At 46.0% G+C, this 15,839-nt stretch overlaps 1 protein-coding gene across 5 annotated transcripts in view; it reads right to left on the reverse strand.

Annotated features, from left to right (window-relative positions):
- The window catches only part of SH3GL3 (SH3 domain containing GRB2 like 3, endophilin A3), a 137,810-nt gene that overhangs the window by 84,537 nt on the left and 37,434 nt on the right, over window positions 1-15,839 (reverse strand). For 3 of the 5 annotated variants that reach the window (XR_007128861.1, XR_007128860.1, XM_047738642.1), the window contains exon 1: window positions 1,824-1,919. The exons of the other annotated variants lie outside the window; for them this stretch is intronic. Coding sequence is in view for 1 of the 3 variants with exons in the window: in XM_047738642.1 (XP_047594598.1) it covers window positions 1,824-1,901 (78 nt within the window). In the remaining 2 variants the exon portion in view is untranslated. Of the gene's footprint in view, window positions 1-1,823; window positions 1,920-15,839 lie in introns of those variants that run through there. 5 annotated transcript variants of the gene reach the window in all.

Raw genomic sequence — 15,839 nt, forward strand, 5'->3', positions numbered from 1 at the left:
CTGCCAGGGTAAATAAAAAATTGTTTGTAAACAACATACACCCCTGACCTTTGCTCCAAGGTGGGACGCTCTTTGGGTTGCTACCCAAACCTCCCTACCCCAAACTGCAATTCTTTGATTCCAAACACGCGCTCTGGCTTAATTACTGTGTCCTAACAATTGTAGGTTCACGTGGCATATGACGGTATTCTGTAGGACAATTAAAAACGAAGGGAGTGCATCGACCCAGAACAACACGGATGGCTCTTAAAAAATAAATATCGGGTGAAAAGAAGTTACACACAAAAGAAAATACACAACATGACTTGGTCTTCATTAAGTTCAAAAACAGGTAAAGTAAAACAGTATTTAGGGTTGCCTACTTTAGTAGTTCCACTATAAATAAGTAAGTGACTGCTGCCACGGATAGGATCGTAGTTACTTTTAGGGGAAAGAAGAGGATTAACTAGAAGGAGAACATGCTTGCCGGGGTGCTAGCAATGTTCTATTTCTTGGCTCTGATGGAGGCACACTACTGTTCATTTATAATAATCCAACAGTCCGTACACTTACGTTTCATGCCCTAAAGAAAGCAGCATAGGAAAAAAACAAAACAAAAACAAAAACCAGAACAAGAAACAATACCCAGGTCATGAAACGGACACTGCCAAGATTCCAGAGGGCTCCCACACACCCCTTTACAACACCACCTCCCCCGTCCACGCAGACGGCCACGACCCTGCCTTTACCCACTGAGCGAACGCTAGTAAATGCTACGGTTCACCTGCGTCTGTTTTGATTTTTACACAAACGAGAATCCATGAACATCTGCATTTGGGTCTGAAAACGGGGGACAAATCAATCAATTACTGCGATGGACAGGCTTCTTTCCACATAACGATGTCCTCTTAGAGAATTAAATAGAGTTCAGCTGAAACAGACTAACAGGCTACAACTTCATAAATGGGCGAGAAGCCGTGTGGAGAACATCAATTTCGATTCAGCGAAGCAACATTCGCCGTGACATTAACCGGGCGCTGTTAATTTGCATTCCACCGGGTGGGCAGTTTTATTTGCATTGAACTTGAAATAACTTTGGATGTTACAGTTGCCCCAAAGCTACAAGCATAAGTAAACACTTAACTTCTATGTTTATACGTGTTTGAGTAATAATATTCATGATCAAACTAAATTAAACTCAACGGAAGGAGTCCCTTATTAAAAAAAAAGGGGGGGGTCATTTGAGTCAGCTTTCACTCTTTCCCCTTTCACTCCCCTCCCACCCTCAGGGGCCACAGCCTGCTCCCTAAAACCAGGCTCTCCCAAGTCAAACAATCATCCGTGACATCTCTGTGCGTGATGTCAGGCGCTCTGCCTGTTGGCTCTGGAACTCATTCCAGGTCCATCTGTCACACAGGTGATCAAAGCTGGGGACTAAATTAAGGCCCCGGGAGCCAGGGGAGTGTGAACATAGTTTATCTGGGCCAGGTGACAAGGCTTTGAAATGCTGATGAGGAACCACAGCTCAGAGTCTGGCCTCCCTAAGGCTTAATTATGATCCCGAGGAGAGAAGCCCCCACCCAGTGTGTGTGTCACCTGTAAAACAGGACCCAAAACTTCGCAGCTTCAACAACACAAAGGCAGTCCCTTGCAGACCTGAGGATCAGAAGTCTAAATACATCTCCCAGGGCCCACATCAAGGCTTGAGCAGGGCTGGTTTCTTCCAGGGGCCCTGGGCGACAAGGTGTTTCCCGGCCTTTCCTAGCTTCTAGAGGCCACCGCATCCCTTAACTCCCAGCCCCTAAGTCACATCACCCGGGCTCTGCTTTCCATCTTCACGTTACCTCCTCCTCCATCTTGCCAGCGTTTTCTAAGGACCCTGTGATTCCATCAGACCCAACCAGGTAATTCAGGATAATCATCCCATCTCAAGATTTGACCTAATTAAAAATAATGAACTGAATTTAATCGCAGCTTCAAAATTCCTTGGGCCATATACAGTAACACTCGCAGGTTCCGGGGATGAGGACAGGGACATTTTAGGGGGTCACACCCAGGGAGCGGAAGTCGGACCTATGACAGGGTAAAAACAGGACCCACCAACTCTTGCCCTAAATGCAGTATCTCTGGGAGAAGGAACCCTAAACCCTGTGGTCCAAGAGATGGATGTGGCCTTTGTTCCTGCAGAGAGCTCTGACAACCTCTGGATGGTCTTGAGTGACAGGAGCGTCTTGTCATTCCTTCATGAGGACCCCCTTTAGAGCACCACAAAGCTTATGCTTCGGAGATTCCGGGAGGACAGCACACTTAGAGGGTGTGGAAGCCCCACACCCCATCCCCATACCCCGTCCGGCTATTCCTGAGTTCCGTCCTTTCATAATAAACTGGGGAGCTCATAAATACACCATTTCTCTGAGCTCTGGTAGATGAATCCAGCCCAAGGAGGGAACATCGGGTGTCCAGCTGGGAACAATCCCGACTGGCAGCAGGTGTCAGAAGCAGGAGCGAGGGGGCGCTCTTGGGGGACGGGGCCCTGAACCGGCGGAACCGGGTACCTGACGCTGGCTCCAGGCCGACGGTGTGAGGACCGAGTTGACTGCTTGGTGATGGTGGAAAAACCATCCTTAATACAATGTGCTACCACAGATTAAAACACACACACGCGCGCACAACCATTTTTGCAATTGTCTCATTCTTTATAACTGGAAAAAGTTAAAAGAATTTGCTCTTGCTTCTTTTAAAATAATTTTTTGAAACAAATGTCTGACTTACAGAGGTGTTGCCAGAATTTTACAAGGAACCCCCAGTCCCACAGAGCTCTCCGGCATCCTCTGCCAGTTCCTAAATGTCGCTTCACCGGCTTTGTCCCCCCCCCGGCCGGTCTCTCTCCCGCCCTCTCTCCCCTCAGCCACTGTGAGCACACAGGCAGATTCGACCCTCCCTTTACCCCCTGAACACTTCATTGTGTATTTCCAATGCTCCTGAGCTTTGCAAGGTGTCTCGTGGGCTGAAATGGCAGTGGGAAAAGTTTTCCAAGGGAACTATCCTTCTTTAGGTCCCAATATTCAAAGAAGCTGAGCCACTGTTCTGGAAAGTGGAGAGTGTCACACCTCACTGTATCCCGGAAAAGTTATTTTCCCCTTATTTTATCCCAAACCCTGGGCACTGTGACTTTTGCCCTTAAGCCTCTTACGGGCAGGTACCCTTAGCCCGTCATCTCTATCCACTGTAAGGAGGCTCGGCAAAGCTGCCTACGAGCAGCACGAAAGGGAGAACAACGCATGGGAAATACTCTCCCGGTCTGGGCTGTTTCTCACGGTCTTTTCTATATGGCGACATTCAGTAAATTGAGACTCCCTCCAGGATGATGGCTACACCACCGTATCTCTCAGTGCTCCAAACTTCGTGTCTATCCTGTAATCATCCAAGTATGATGATCACCCACTTGGGACCCTTATTCATTTGTGATTTCTGCTCTTAGTCAACTTTTAGGATTCAATGGAAAAACTCCACGTGGGAAAGATTCGTCATGCCCTGGGTTGCGTGGGAAGCAGAAATCAACAGAAGGTCAGAGTGCAGAACAAGACAGAGAGGAGCAAACCCCAAAGACCCAAGGCACGTGACGTCAAGTTGACGGCAGAGTCGGAGGGAAGATCTCGGGCCGGTAGGAAAGACTTCAGAAGGGAAGGAAGATGGGCCCTAAGCCTTGGACAATGAGGGCCATTTGGAAAGGCTGAGAGGAGGGAGAAGCAAATTCCCAGGTGAAAGGAAAGCAGGAGCCAAGGCCCCAGGGGACGAGGTATCCTGTGTGTCCAGGCCCAGAAGGTGACACACCCAGTGTGCTCAACAGTGGAGGGTCTGGGTAGACTTAGGCTCGCACAAGAGGTAGAAGAGATCATCAGCGCCAGGACAGCACATTATGGGACTTTATTCTGCAGTCACAGATGATCTCGCAGAAAACAAATTTCCTCTCCATGACTAAGTAATTAACAACCTACACGCTTAATGTTCAAAACCATGACCTAGTTCTGTCTCAATCAAACAACTTCTTCAAACCCCCTCCCAAGGCACGCCCCTGAACTCTGCAGTGACTGATGGACCGCCAGCGGGAGGTCAGGCGGGAAGAGTCACAGACACGCCCCACAGGGAATGACAGACACGCAACAGGAGAAGCCCTCTGTGCAGCCCCGCGTCTTCCTCACTACACGCTCCTAGGGACCCGTCGGAAAGGAAGGGGCAGTTGCACTTGTCATAAGGCCCAGTGCTATGTAATTTTTCTAAGCAGGATTATTTTCAAATTGCTCTATAAGGAGAAGAGACATAACCTTTTTAAAGATGTGAGAAGCAGGAAAAACGCTGCTGGTGCTCCTTCCCCTAGATAATGGGTATCCTCTGTGTTCTCTGCAGAACGACACCTTGTTCGGAGTGGGGGTGGTGGGGAGAGAGAGTGAGGGAGGTGACAGCCAGACAGAAGTGGGGAGGAAGAGTGACGATTACACTGTGATTCTGTGGGGGGAGCAGGAGGGGGGGGCGTGAGAGGGAGTGAGAGGGTAGGAGGGGGAAGAAAGACCAGAGGAGGGGGGTGGGGTAGAGGTCAGGGAGAAGGTGACCAGCCCAAGACCACGGTCTGGCTTCCCTCCAAAGCAGAGAGAAGATCTTCCCAAATTTAATCTGCAGGGAAAGCAAAGCGAAGCAGCTCCCGTCAGAACGAGGAGCAGCTTTGCTGACGTGGGAATAGGGAGGGCATCGGGCTTTCATGGGACAAGAAGATATTCTGGAACCTAAGTCCCTAGAAGGCTTCTGAGTCTAAGAGTCAGGGGACCTCAGAGAAGGCAAGAACTAGATTACTATTAAGTAAATGTAGAGTTGTTTAAAAAAACAAAGCTATTAAACACTATTAAACACATTTTACTCAAAGGGTTTTTTTTTTAATCGCCTTAAATATACAGCTCTAGCTCTTAAACTATTAAGTAGCTAATGTCAGTGCCCCTCATTACACAAAGGCAACGTCACCCAGGGCCCCCAGGGCCCAGCACTGGCTGTGAGGTTTCCTGGAGAGTTGTCAAAAATCCCCATTAATGGAGAGAAGCAGGGTGGGGCCAAGTCCTTCGAAGTAACAGGTGGCACTTGTCTCCCTGGGGTGGACCTGTCAGGGCCCATCCCCGGACCTCCGCACAGGACCCGGGTCTGACCACCCCTGTACCATCGCTTTTCCATGTGGAACTCCCAGAACAGGGAGTCTGTGTCCTGCTGACACTAGGCAGAACCCCTGCATGAAGACTGTCCCCGTGGGAGCCTGGCTCCCTTCAGGTCCAGCATTACTCCAAGCAACAAACTCCCCCTTCCCCTGGGGACCCCCATGAGCTTATCTGTCTGCAACACTAAGGAACCACACCACAGGGCCAGGGAAGGGGAGTTTAGGAGAAAATCTCGGGGGGATGGTAAAGATAAAGGTGTGGCTTCTCAGCAGCCAAGGTGAATTGAGTGGTGGGGGGCGGGGGAGAAAAGATGCACAGGACCCAGTGTGGGGGCCAAAGTGGGGGAACGGAGCTGTTTCATCCTGAGCCCGCAGACAAAGCAGCTGGGAGGGATGCTCACAGCCCAAGAGAACAGGAGTTTGCAAACTTTGGGATTTTAACGGCAATAATTACTTACAACAGTACTCGTAATAGTAAGAATAATAAAAAAAGTATATTTTAATATATTATTATGAACTATATGTGTGTATATAATAAAATATTTTATTAAAGACTTTCATATATGTGTTTTATAAAATAAGATGTTACAAACATTATTAATAATTTACTATTATTATTTTTGTTTCCATACAACAAAGTGTTTCCAACTTTTCATGTCCTTAGGAAGGGATTCTTCATCCCTTTTTTTTAACTATTGCTGTTCATTTTAATAAGAACCTTTAAGTAATAAAATTATAAGTAGAATCAAGTTAAGTTCAGATTTGATAGAAACTCACTTTTTTTCCCCGCATGGGTCCTTGTTTTTCTCACTTTGCTAAGGACCAGTGAGCACTTCCGAGAAGGCCAGGAGTCCGGAAGCACGTGGAGCTGGAGAGCTGTGGTGAGCGGACGCCAGGACATTCCTGCCAGCCCCATTCCTACTCGCAGTCCTGCAGGAGGCTCTGCAGACCAGCTGCCTCCCCAGAGAGGGAGGTCAAGGCACAAACTCTGGTGTTTCAGCGCCTGCCCCCCCGCCACCCCGCCATCCCTCACTCACTCTGCTCCTCTGAGGGCAGGCTGTCCTTTGAGAAAGCCTCAACGCCACCCTCCCGCTGAGAGCCAGACCTGCTTTACACAGCCCTCTGCAAGGCCAGAGAAAGGGTGAACTGATTGCTTCCCTCTTTTCACTTTGGCTGCTGGGAAGCTCAACGTCAAATCTGATCATGGACGCACCTGGGCGGCTCCGACGGTGAAGCACGGGACTCTTGATTTCGGGTCAGGTCATGCTCTCGGGACCCTGGGACCCGGCCCCGCATCCTGCTCTACGCTCAGTGTGGAGTCTGCTTCCCGTTCCCTCTGGCCCTCCCCCCACTTTCCCTCTCTCTCAAATAAATAAATACAATGCTTTAAAAAAAAAAAAAACAACTGAGAATCAACAAGAGCAAGTCCACTGACTTTTCTGGAGGTACATCCACGGGAACATCTACGCCCACAGACCTCCACGAGTCTTGACCTCACCATGACACATTTACAGTTTCCCTGATCATGATTCCTTATCGCCCTTCACATTCTGCTGCTTCAAATCCTAGGTGGGACAGAGAATATAAATAAACAATAAAAAAATTTCAAGTTAAAATTACAAAACTTTGCTAAACCAATTCACTGCTAGGGGACAGCCGAGGCAAGTGTAAGGTCTTTTACATAATAACCAAACGGCAAAGCAAAAATCATTTATGCCGTCATAGTAGGCATTAGGGCCCGAACTTACATCAAGGAAAGCTATTTTTTTCCTCTGAAAGATATCCTATATCGGGGCCCTCGGCTTCACTTAAAATGCACAGAGCTTCTGAACAATGAGAGGCACTTTTCTCTTCCATGAACAAAGACGTTTTATTCATATGTGAATAAAGCAAAGGCTCTTTCTCTCCTATCTACATGAAGCGGTTCTGCATTTCTATACAAAATGAGGTATTCTGCACCAGGCAGAGCCATATTACTCAACTGCTGTGCATTGTGGGTGAAGCGGTCTGATGGCACATGCATTAGTAACAAAAAGCACTTTGTGCTACCAAAGAAGGAAAAAAGAGGCCTTAAGCCTTCCATGACACTCTCTTCTGTTTCTCCTTCAACATAAGGCCAGTGGGCGAACCCATACATTCAGACACTCCCGTGGAACCTCGCGCCGGGCACGCTCCAGAAGGAGGAGCGGTGTGCCCACAGCCACAGGATCGCGGGAGAGAGAAGAGAAACTCCAGCCCAACTCTTCCTAAGCACTGTTCTTGGTGGGGACTTTTTCCAAGGGTGTGATTTAAAATGGGTTTTGTGTTCTTTTTTAAAAAGAACATTCTGGTTGCTGCATGAGAATAGGGGCAAAGGTAGAGGCCGGGCAGACTGGGGTGGGGGATGGGCTCTTCCCAGAGTGATTGAAACCCCTTAAGACACCAAAAACAGTTTCTACTTAACTCTAGGGTTAAACCCCTGAATTATTCATGTTTCTTGATAAATTTGGAAGGCATTATAAAAATGGCATATTCTTTAAAGAACTCTGCCCTCTTCCCTTCTCCGGAAGTTTAAATCCTCTTCTTTTTTAAGATTTTATTTATTTATTTGACAGAGAGATCACAAGTAGGCGGGGGGGGGGGGGGGGGTGGGGGGGGGAGGCGGAGCAGGCTCCCCGCTGAGCAGAGAGCCCGATGCGATGCGATGCGGGGCTTGATCCCAGGACTCTGAGATCATGACCTGAGCCGAAGGCAGAGGCTTAACCCACTGAGCCACCCAGGCGCCCCAGAGTTCTTAAATTAACAGAACCGAACCTGACTGAGCTAAATTGAACAGAAACCAACCTTTATCACACCAATAAAACCGGGTCTGAAATATGAAATCCTCGCTTAAGAGCAAACTTCATTACTCCGACTACTGAGCAGCAAATTACTGAGCAGGTCTGATCCCCTGTGATCAGAACTCAGCTTCGTGAGAAGCGAGACCGCAGAAAACAGACACTAATTTCAAGCCGGAATCCAGGGATCAGCTGGTAGCGAGCTGAACTTGGCCGTCACAGTCCTTGCCGCGCCCCCGCAGGTGTTGGCGGGAGGGAACGCACCCCACTAACCACACGTCTGGGTTCAGCACACACGGGCCATGCCTTCTGCCTCCTGACCTCCGACACCCGTCAAGCTCCCTTCTCCTGTCCACGTAGGACGGGGCTTGGGCACACTGGCCTGTCCCAGGGGCCATCCCTCTGACCACCCTCACTCTTCTGTTCCATACTCTTCCTAAGAAAAACGGGTATTTCTGAAATGTGTGGGTGTTTTTAAAGCATACGAAAATGCTCCACATGTATTCAAAAAACCCAAACCACTGGGGTGCCTGGCAGGCTCAGTCGGTGAGACGGCTGTCTTCGGCTCCGGTGGTGATCTCAGGGTCCTGGGATCGAGCCCCACATCCGGCACCCTGTTCAACGGAGAGCCTGCTTCTCCCTCTGCCTGCTGCTCCCCTGCTTGTGCTCTCTTTCTCTCTCATAAATAATGTCTTAAAAAAAAAAGAAAGAAAGAAAGAAAGAAAAATAACCCAAAACATCCATTCCATAAAGGCCCGCCAGGTGCTTAATTCACAGGAAGCTCCTAGGGGAGGAGCTTGCAAAGGCCGCCTCCTAGCCAGCTGCTGGTCCGCTACCTGTGCCCCCATTCTCAGGCAACAAACACAATGTTCTTTTCAAAATGTAAATCTGGCGGTGCCTGGGTGGCTCAGTGGGTTAAAGCCTCTGCCTTCGGCTCAGGTCATGATGCCGGGGTCCTGGGATCGAGCCCCGCATCGGGCTCTCTGCTCCGCGGGGAGCCTGCTTCCTCCTCTCTCTCCCTGCCTGCCTCTCTGCCTACTTATGATCTCTGTCAAATAAATAAATAAAATCTTTAAATAAATAAATAAATAAATAATAAAATCTAAAAAAAATAAAAATAAAATGTAAATCCATCTGGCTCCTACAATACTCTAGAAGCCTCCTCTTTTCACTCAGTGTGAAAGCCAGAGTTGTCATTTTTTTAAAAAAATATTTTATCTATTTATCTGACAGAGAGAGAGACAGCGAGAAAGGGAGCACAAGCAGGGGGAGTGGGAGAGGGAGAAGCAGGCTTCCCACAGAACAGGGAGCAGGAGCCAAAGGCAGAAACTGGCTTAACTACTGAGCCACCCAGACGCCCCAAGCCAGCGTCTTTAAAGTGAAACCCCCGTGGACAGCCTTCCATCCCCCGGACCACGCACCTCTCCATCACTGGCTCTGCTCCTCCCTGGTCCTCAAACTCCTCGGACAACTCCTGCCCTATGCCTTGGCATAGGCTGTCCCCTCTGCCTAGCACATACGTCCAGCAGACACCTGCACATCCAACTTCCTCACCTCCAAGTTTTTGCTCAGACGTCCCCTTGTCAATGAGACCTATGCAGACCACCCTACTTCACATGCAACTGCCCCCCGCCCCATTCACACCTCTAGTGCTACACCCACCTTCCCTTCATTTTCTTTCTTCCACCGTCCTTATAACTTCTGAACTTACCATAAAATAATCATCTGTTTTGTTCATGGAAATATTCCAAGCCCCTAGAAAAGTGGCTAGTACATTTTTTTTTTAAGTAGGCTCCACGCCCAGTGTGGAGCCCAGCGTGGGGCTTGAACCCTGATATTGAGACCTGAGCTGAGATCTAGAGTCAGACGCTCAAGTGATTGAGCCACTCAGGCACCCCTCAATAAACATATTTTTTAAGATTTTCATTTATTTGACACTGAGAGAGAGAGAGAGAGAGAGAGAGAGGGCAAGAGAAAGCACAAGCAGGGGGAGCAGGGAGCAGAGGGAGAAGCAGACTCCCTGCCAAGCAGGGAGACCGATGCTGGACTCGATCCCAGGACCCCGGGATCATGACCCAAGTCGGAGGCAGATGCTTAACCAACTGAGCCACCCAGGTGTCCCTCAATAAATGTTTTGAATGAACGAGTACCTGGAAGATCCAAGATGAATCACTAAAAAAAAAAAAAAAAAAATCCATAAAATCAATAAAAGATAACAATAAAGTTCATGAGTTAATAATATATATGCAAAAACAGATTTTCAAATTTCAGTAATAACGGGTCAGGAAAACTATAGTGTTTTACACAGAAGACATTATATAAATAAAACCTACTCAGGTGAGGGCAGAGGTGGGATGGTGCTCAGCCCCTCAGTCAGCTCTCAGAGGTCCTTGATCTCTGAGGGAGAAGTGGCTGGACAGCCAGACGTTAGAAAACACTGAGGAGAAAAGTGGTAAGTCACGCCAGCCCCAGAAGATATAAAGGACTTAGAACACCACCGAAGAATTTGCCGGACTCTATTGAAAGAAAACCTGCAAGACTTTACTGAGGGACATAAAAGAATTTGGAAGTACATGGTAAACCAGGACACATTCGTCAGTGGGAAGATCGAAAATCCCAAACAAGTCCTTTTTCCACAGATGCATCTATAATGCAAGCCGGATAATAATTCTTATGTTCCTATTTTGAGGAAACCGACAAAAGGGTCCTAAGGCTCATCTTGAAAATAAAAATGCAAAATAAAAAATGTGAGGAATGCTGCAGAATACCATTAAGGAGGAGGGACAGGTCTTACAGAGATGGAGCACAGAGCTGTAGTCACTGTAAAAAGCAGAAGGCACCCAAATCAACAGCATCAACTGTGAACAAAACAAAGTTCAGAAATAAAGCCAATATTATATAGTTTACAATATATACTTCAGATGGGTAGGAGAGGCCAAATTAGTCTGTAACCTCGTTAACCTGTAATCATGACACTGAGGATATAAAAACACACTGCACACTCCTCAAAGAGTAAAAGAAAATTCCTAGTGACCCAATGGTCTAAATATTTTTAAAATGAAACAATAAAAATAAAATCACCATATGTAGGTGAGTATTTGTGTAATCTCAAAGCAGGAAGGCTTTTAATCAGAAACTTTAATAGGAACAAAAGACAAATAAAATGGACTGCAGAAAATCCTACTACATTAAAGTTTTTTAAAAATCTTGTTATCAAAAGACATCATTTAGTCTTTGGAGAGTTTTGAAAAAGACAAGTCACAGAGCAGGAAAAGATATATGCACAGCATATGACAGGAAAGAACTACTATCTACCATATATAAAGAACTGCAACAAATAAATAAGAAAAAGACAATTTATAAAATGGACAAAATAGGGGCGCCTGGGTCGCTCAGTGGGTTAAGCATCTGCCTTCATCTGAGGTCATGATCTCAGGGTCCTGGGATCGAGCCCTGGCTGAGCAGGGAGGCTACTTCTTCGTCTCACTCTGCCCCTTCCCATCGCTCATGCTCACGCACATTCTCTCTCTCTCTATGCTCTCTTTCTCAAATAAATAAAACTTTGAAAATAATAAAAGGGACAAAATAGTTGAACAAGCATGGCACTAAAGATAAAATTCAAGAGGCCAATAAATAAATGAAAGAGTTCTTAACCTCTTCGTCTCCAAGGAAATGTAAACTTAAGCCCAATGAGGCATCACTACATGATGCAAAAATCTGAAAGTCTGACAATACCAAATGTTGACAAAGTCATGAAACGATGGGAGCGCTCATAGCCTAAAGGTGGAAGTGTACACTGGTATAATCTGGCGTCATCTGGAAAGTGAAAGGAAAGGTGAAGATGGACACCCCCTTGAGCCAAGCTACTACACTATTAGGCGGACCTGGGAAAACCTATGCAATGTGCATAGGTTTATTTATTTGTTTATTATTTATTTGTTGTAGTTCTTTATATATGGTAGATACTAGCTCTTTCCTGTCATATGCTGTGCCTGTATCTTTTCCTGCTTTGTGACTTGTCTTTTTCAAAACTCTCCAAAGACTAAATGATGCCTTTTGATAACAAGATTTTTAAAAAACTTTAATGTGGGAAAACCATTGTGGGAAAGGTGCCCAGAAGACTCACAGTGACCCTGTTAATGACAGCCCATGACACTGGAAGACAATGGCAGTGACCATCAATAGGAGAAAGGACACCTAAGTGCAGGATTTCTATAGTGGATTTCTAGACTGCAGATAAAATAATAATGATAAAATAATGAAACTACATGGATGAACTTGCATGATATTAAAAACCCCAATTCAAAAATACAGATGATCCCATATATAAAAATTTAAAAATCATGCACAACACTCAACTGTAGTGTTCAGACACACACATAGATGGGTAAAACTGTCATTATAAGCAAGGAAATCATTATTATTATTATTATTATTAAAAAAATCAGAATAGGCACATTTGTTATGTATTGCTGTGCAACAAATTACTCCAGTACGCCACAACTTACCACTGCAAAGATTTGTTTTCTCACAGTGTCTGAGGCTCAGGAATCCAGAAGCATCTTGGCTGGGTGGTCCTGGCCCAGAGTGTCATGAGGCTGCAGTAAAGCTGTCCGCTGGGCTGCGGTGCCCTGAAGGCAAGAGGATGTGCTGTCTGGCAGACCTCCATCACCCACGAGCTCCTAGATTGAGGCCCTCATTCCCTTGCTACCCAGGCATCTACACGGGGCTGCTGGAGTGTCCTCAAGACGTGACAACTGGCTCCTGCCACAATCATTTATCCATGAGAGAATGGGAGAGCCCAAGACGGAAGCCGCACTCTTTTTTAACCTAATCTGAGAATCAATACCCCATGATTTCTGCCATGTTGTATTGGTCACATGGGACAACTGTGGGAACAGTGTGCAGGGGGTGAGGGAGGACGGGAATCCCTGGAAGAGGGAATCGGTGGGGGGCACCTTTGAAACTGGCTATCACAATAGTAGCTTCTAGAAGGTTGGAAGGAGAGTCGACCAGCTCCTACGGGGGGCTTCCAGGAAGCCGGGAAGATTCTGCTGCTTGACGGGGTGGTAGGGGCAGCTCATCTCACACTTACTTGATGAACTGCACAGGTCTATTCTCGCACTGCTCCACAGGTAGGGTATATATCGCAATAAAAACCTTCTGTAAAACACTTTAAATTTCAAATGACCCGCAAAGAACAATTTTTTACTGCAATTTAGACATCATGTGAAATACGTAAGGAATCCTTAAAAACCAATAAAGGACAAACACCACAGGGTAAATAAACAGGCAATTCATTTAAAGAGTGAAAAGTACGAATAAAAATATGAAAATATTCCACCTCAGAATGAAAGACAAGAAAATCAAAATAACGATGTGCTGCCTTCGGCCCCGTGTCTCCGCCAAGACGGAAAGAAACGGGGCTTCTTTTATCTGCTTGAGGGAAGATTTTTCTGCAGCTTTGCTTGGCGATGCATAAGACGTCCTTCAAATATGCAATGCTCAGCCAGCAACCTTACCTCCAAATTATTTTTTTCCCTAAGAAATTGTCAAAGATGTGTTGGAGACAGGAGCACGTGGTTCCTGACGACACGTTATTCCAGTCAGGAGTGCGAACTAAAGCCAGACCAGTGGGACCGGAATCCCAGCTCCAACACTTACTCTGCACAACAGGCATCTGATTGGCGCCTCGATTTCCCCATCTGTAAGCAGGAGACAGGTAACACCTACGCTTTAGGGCTGCCAAGGGGTTGGGTGAACCAAACATACCAACCTCTTAAATTCATCACCCGACACAGCACTCAATAAGTTTTGCTTATTATTCTTAACATACTGTTCTTAACATTCTTAACATTCTTAACATACTGAAAAGTAGGTTCAAAGCCAGTATACGTTATTTTTATATTTTCACAGACGTATGTCAATGTAATAATATGGGATATACACCAAATATTAAGATTGACGTAGATGCATGGTAATGAGATATGGATGCCTTTTTTCTTGCTTTCTCTTTGCATTCTATACCTTTTCTTCAATGAGCAAATACTGAGCCAGTGCTCCTACGGGCAACACAGGTTAATTTATATTATTCCTAGAGAGAAATGTGGTCTCCATTGGATTTGTCTGCATGTGAAATGCTACAATTAACATTATTTATAAAACCCCTATTTTTCTAATGAGTCATCGGGTTTCCTTTCTCTCCTCTAAGCTGTCCAGAAGAGGCTGGTAGGTCTTAAATGCACAATACATTCTCACATGCCCAGGATGAGTAACAGATTTTGCACTCAAATAAGAAAATGAATAAAATGACCTTTCAATGTCTCTTCCCCTTATGACACCAATAATCCTACCCCGAATTCCACCTCTAACTGTTTCAAGAATATTAAACAGGACCAAGCTTAACAAAGTGATTTCTTTTTTAAATTTGTAAGTCAGGAGGAGAAAATCAGATTAAGGCAAAAAGTACTCTTCAGATGTGCTTTACAAATATGAAATTACAATTTATCTTAAGATATGAACTATGTCCTTCATAACTTGGGTTGCCTACAGTGCTACATTACAGGGAATGTAAAAACACAGACAATAATTTCAAATTTAACCAATTTACTTTCATAAACTTCATAAAGTTGTCAACTGTGCCATAAACAGGGTGACAAGCTATTTGCTATCAAGGAACTGCTTAGCTCCTGTCTGTTTCTAACAAGCATACAACAACTTCGGAACACTGGGGGAAAAAATCAGATGAAAACAACAAAAAAGGTAATATTTTCTAGTCATTGCCAGCATAAACCAGTCCTGCAAAGTACTAAGTCTCAGAGACAGTGAGAAGGCCAAGAAAAATATTCCAGAATTCATGACTACAACTTTTACCAAAGGGGACTGCTTAGCCTGTGTCTTCCAGAAAGCAGAGCGTGGGGCAAGGATTAACGTGCTGACAATTTGTTTGAGAGGCGTAAGCCTGGGATGGTGAGGGTGAGGACAAAGGGAGTGAGGCACTAGGAAGACACTAGGGAGGATGCAGTAATTAACGGCACAGGCCACCTTGGGAACAAGCCAGGAGGAGGTAGACAGGAGGAGGCAACAGGCCACCAGGCAGGTGTGACCAATCGGTACTTGAGACTTTCTCAGAGTTGTAAGAACAAGCTGCACCTCAGAGTAGCCCACAGAAGGGAGGGAAGAAAAGGAAATTTATCTGTGTGGCTCCCTCCTATCACGTCCCATTGGTTAAGGCTCATCACAGAGAGCCAAGGACCCAGTGTCTCTGTTTCACCACTCGGCCCTTAGCGGCCACTCAAGAAGCCAGGCCCCATGTCCTGCAATGTGGCATTTTACTCAAGATCAAAAGTGGAGGGAGAGCTGGTATTCAATAAGGCTCAGCACTTGTGGCTCAAAGGCCACGTTGGCCCAGGGTTACACCTATGAACTCCAGCCTGCTCTGAGAGCCTTGCAAGTGGCCCACAAAGGGGAGCCATCAGGTGCTCAGGAAGGAGAAGGTCAAAGGAGTCAACAAGAGAGAATCTGGTGAGATGCTCAAGGCTGGTGTTTAATACAGATATTCCAAAAACTAAACTCCATCCCATTGTTTTAATGTTCTCAGCAATCACAACCCGTAATTTCTGCCTTGTTCATTCATTTATGCATACATAACGAGTAGCTCCCATGAACCAGGCCCAGTCTGTGTTAGGGTCCTGCAAAACAATAAGACAATTCCAATACTCACAAACCTATTCAAGGAAACACATCATTCGCTAGACAAATGCTGATTGAGAGCCTGGCACGTGTATTCATCTCTGCTCTAGGCCCAGAGATTCAATGATTAAGAGTCAATAAAATGACCACAAAAT

Source organism: Lutra lutra, chromosome 7, assembly GCF_902655055.1.
Source record: "Lutra lutra chromosome 7, mLutLut1.2, whole genome shotgun sequence".
NCBI lineage: Eukaryota > Metazoa > Chordata > Mammalia > Carnivora > Mustelidae > Lutra > Lutra lutra.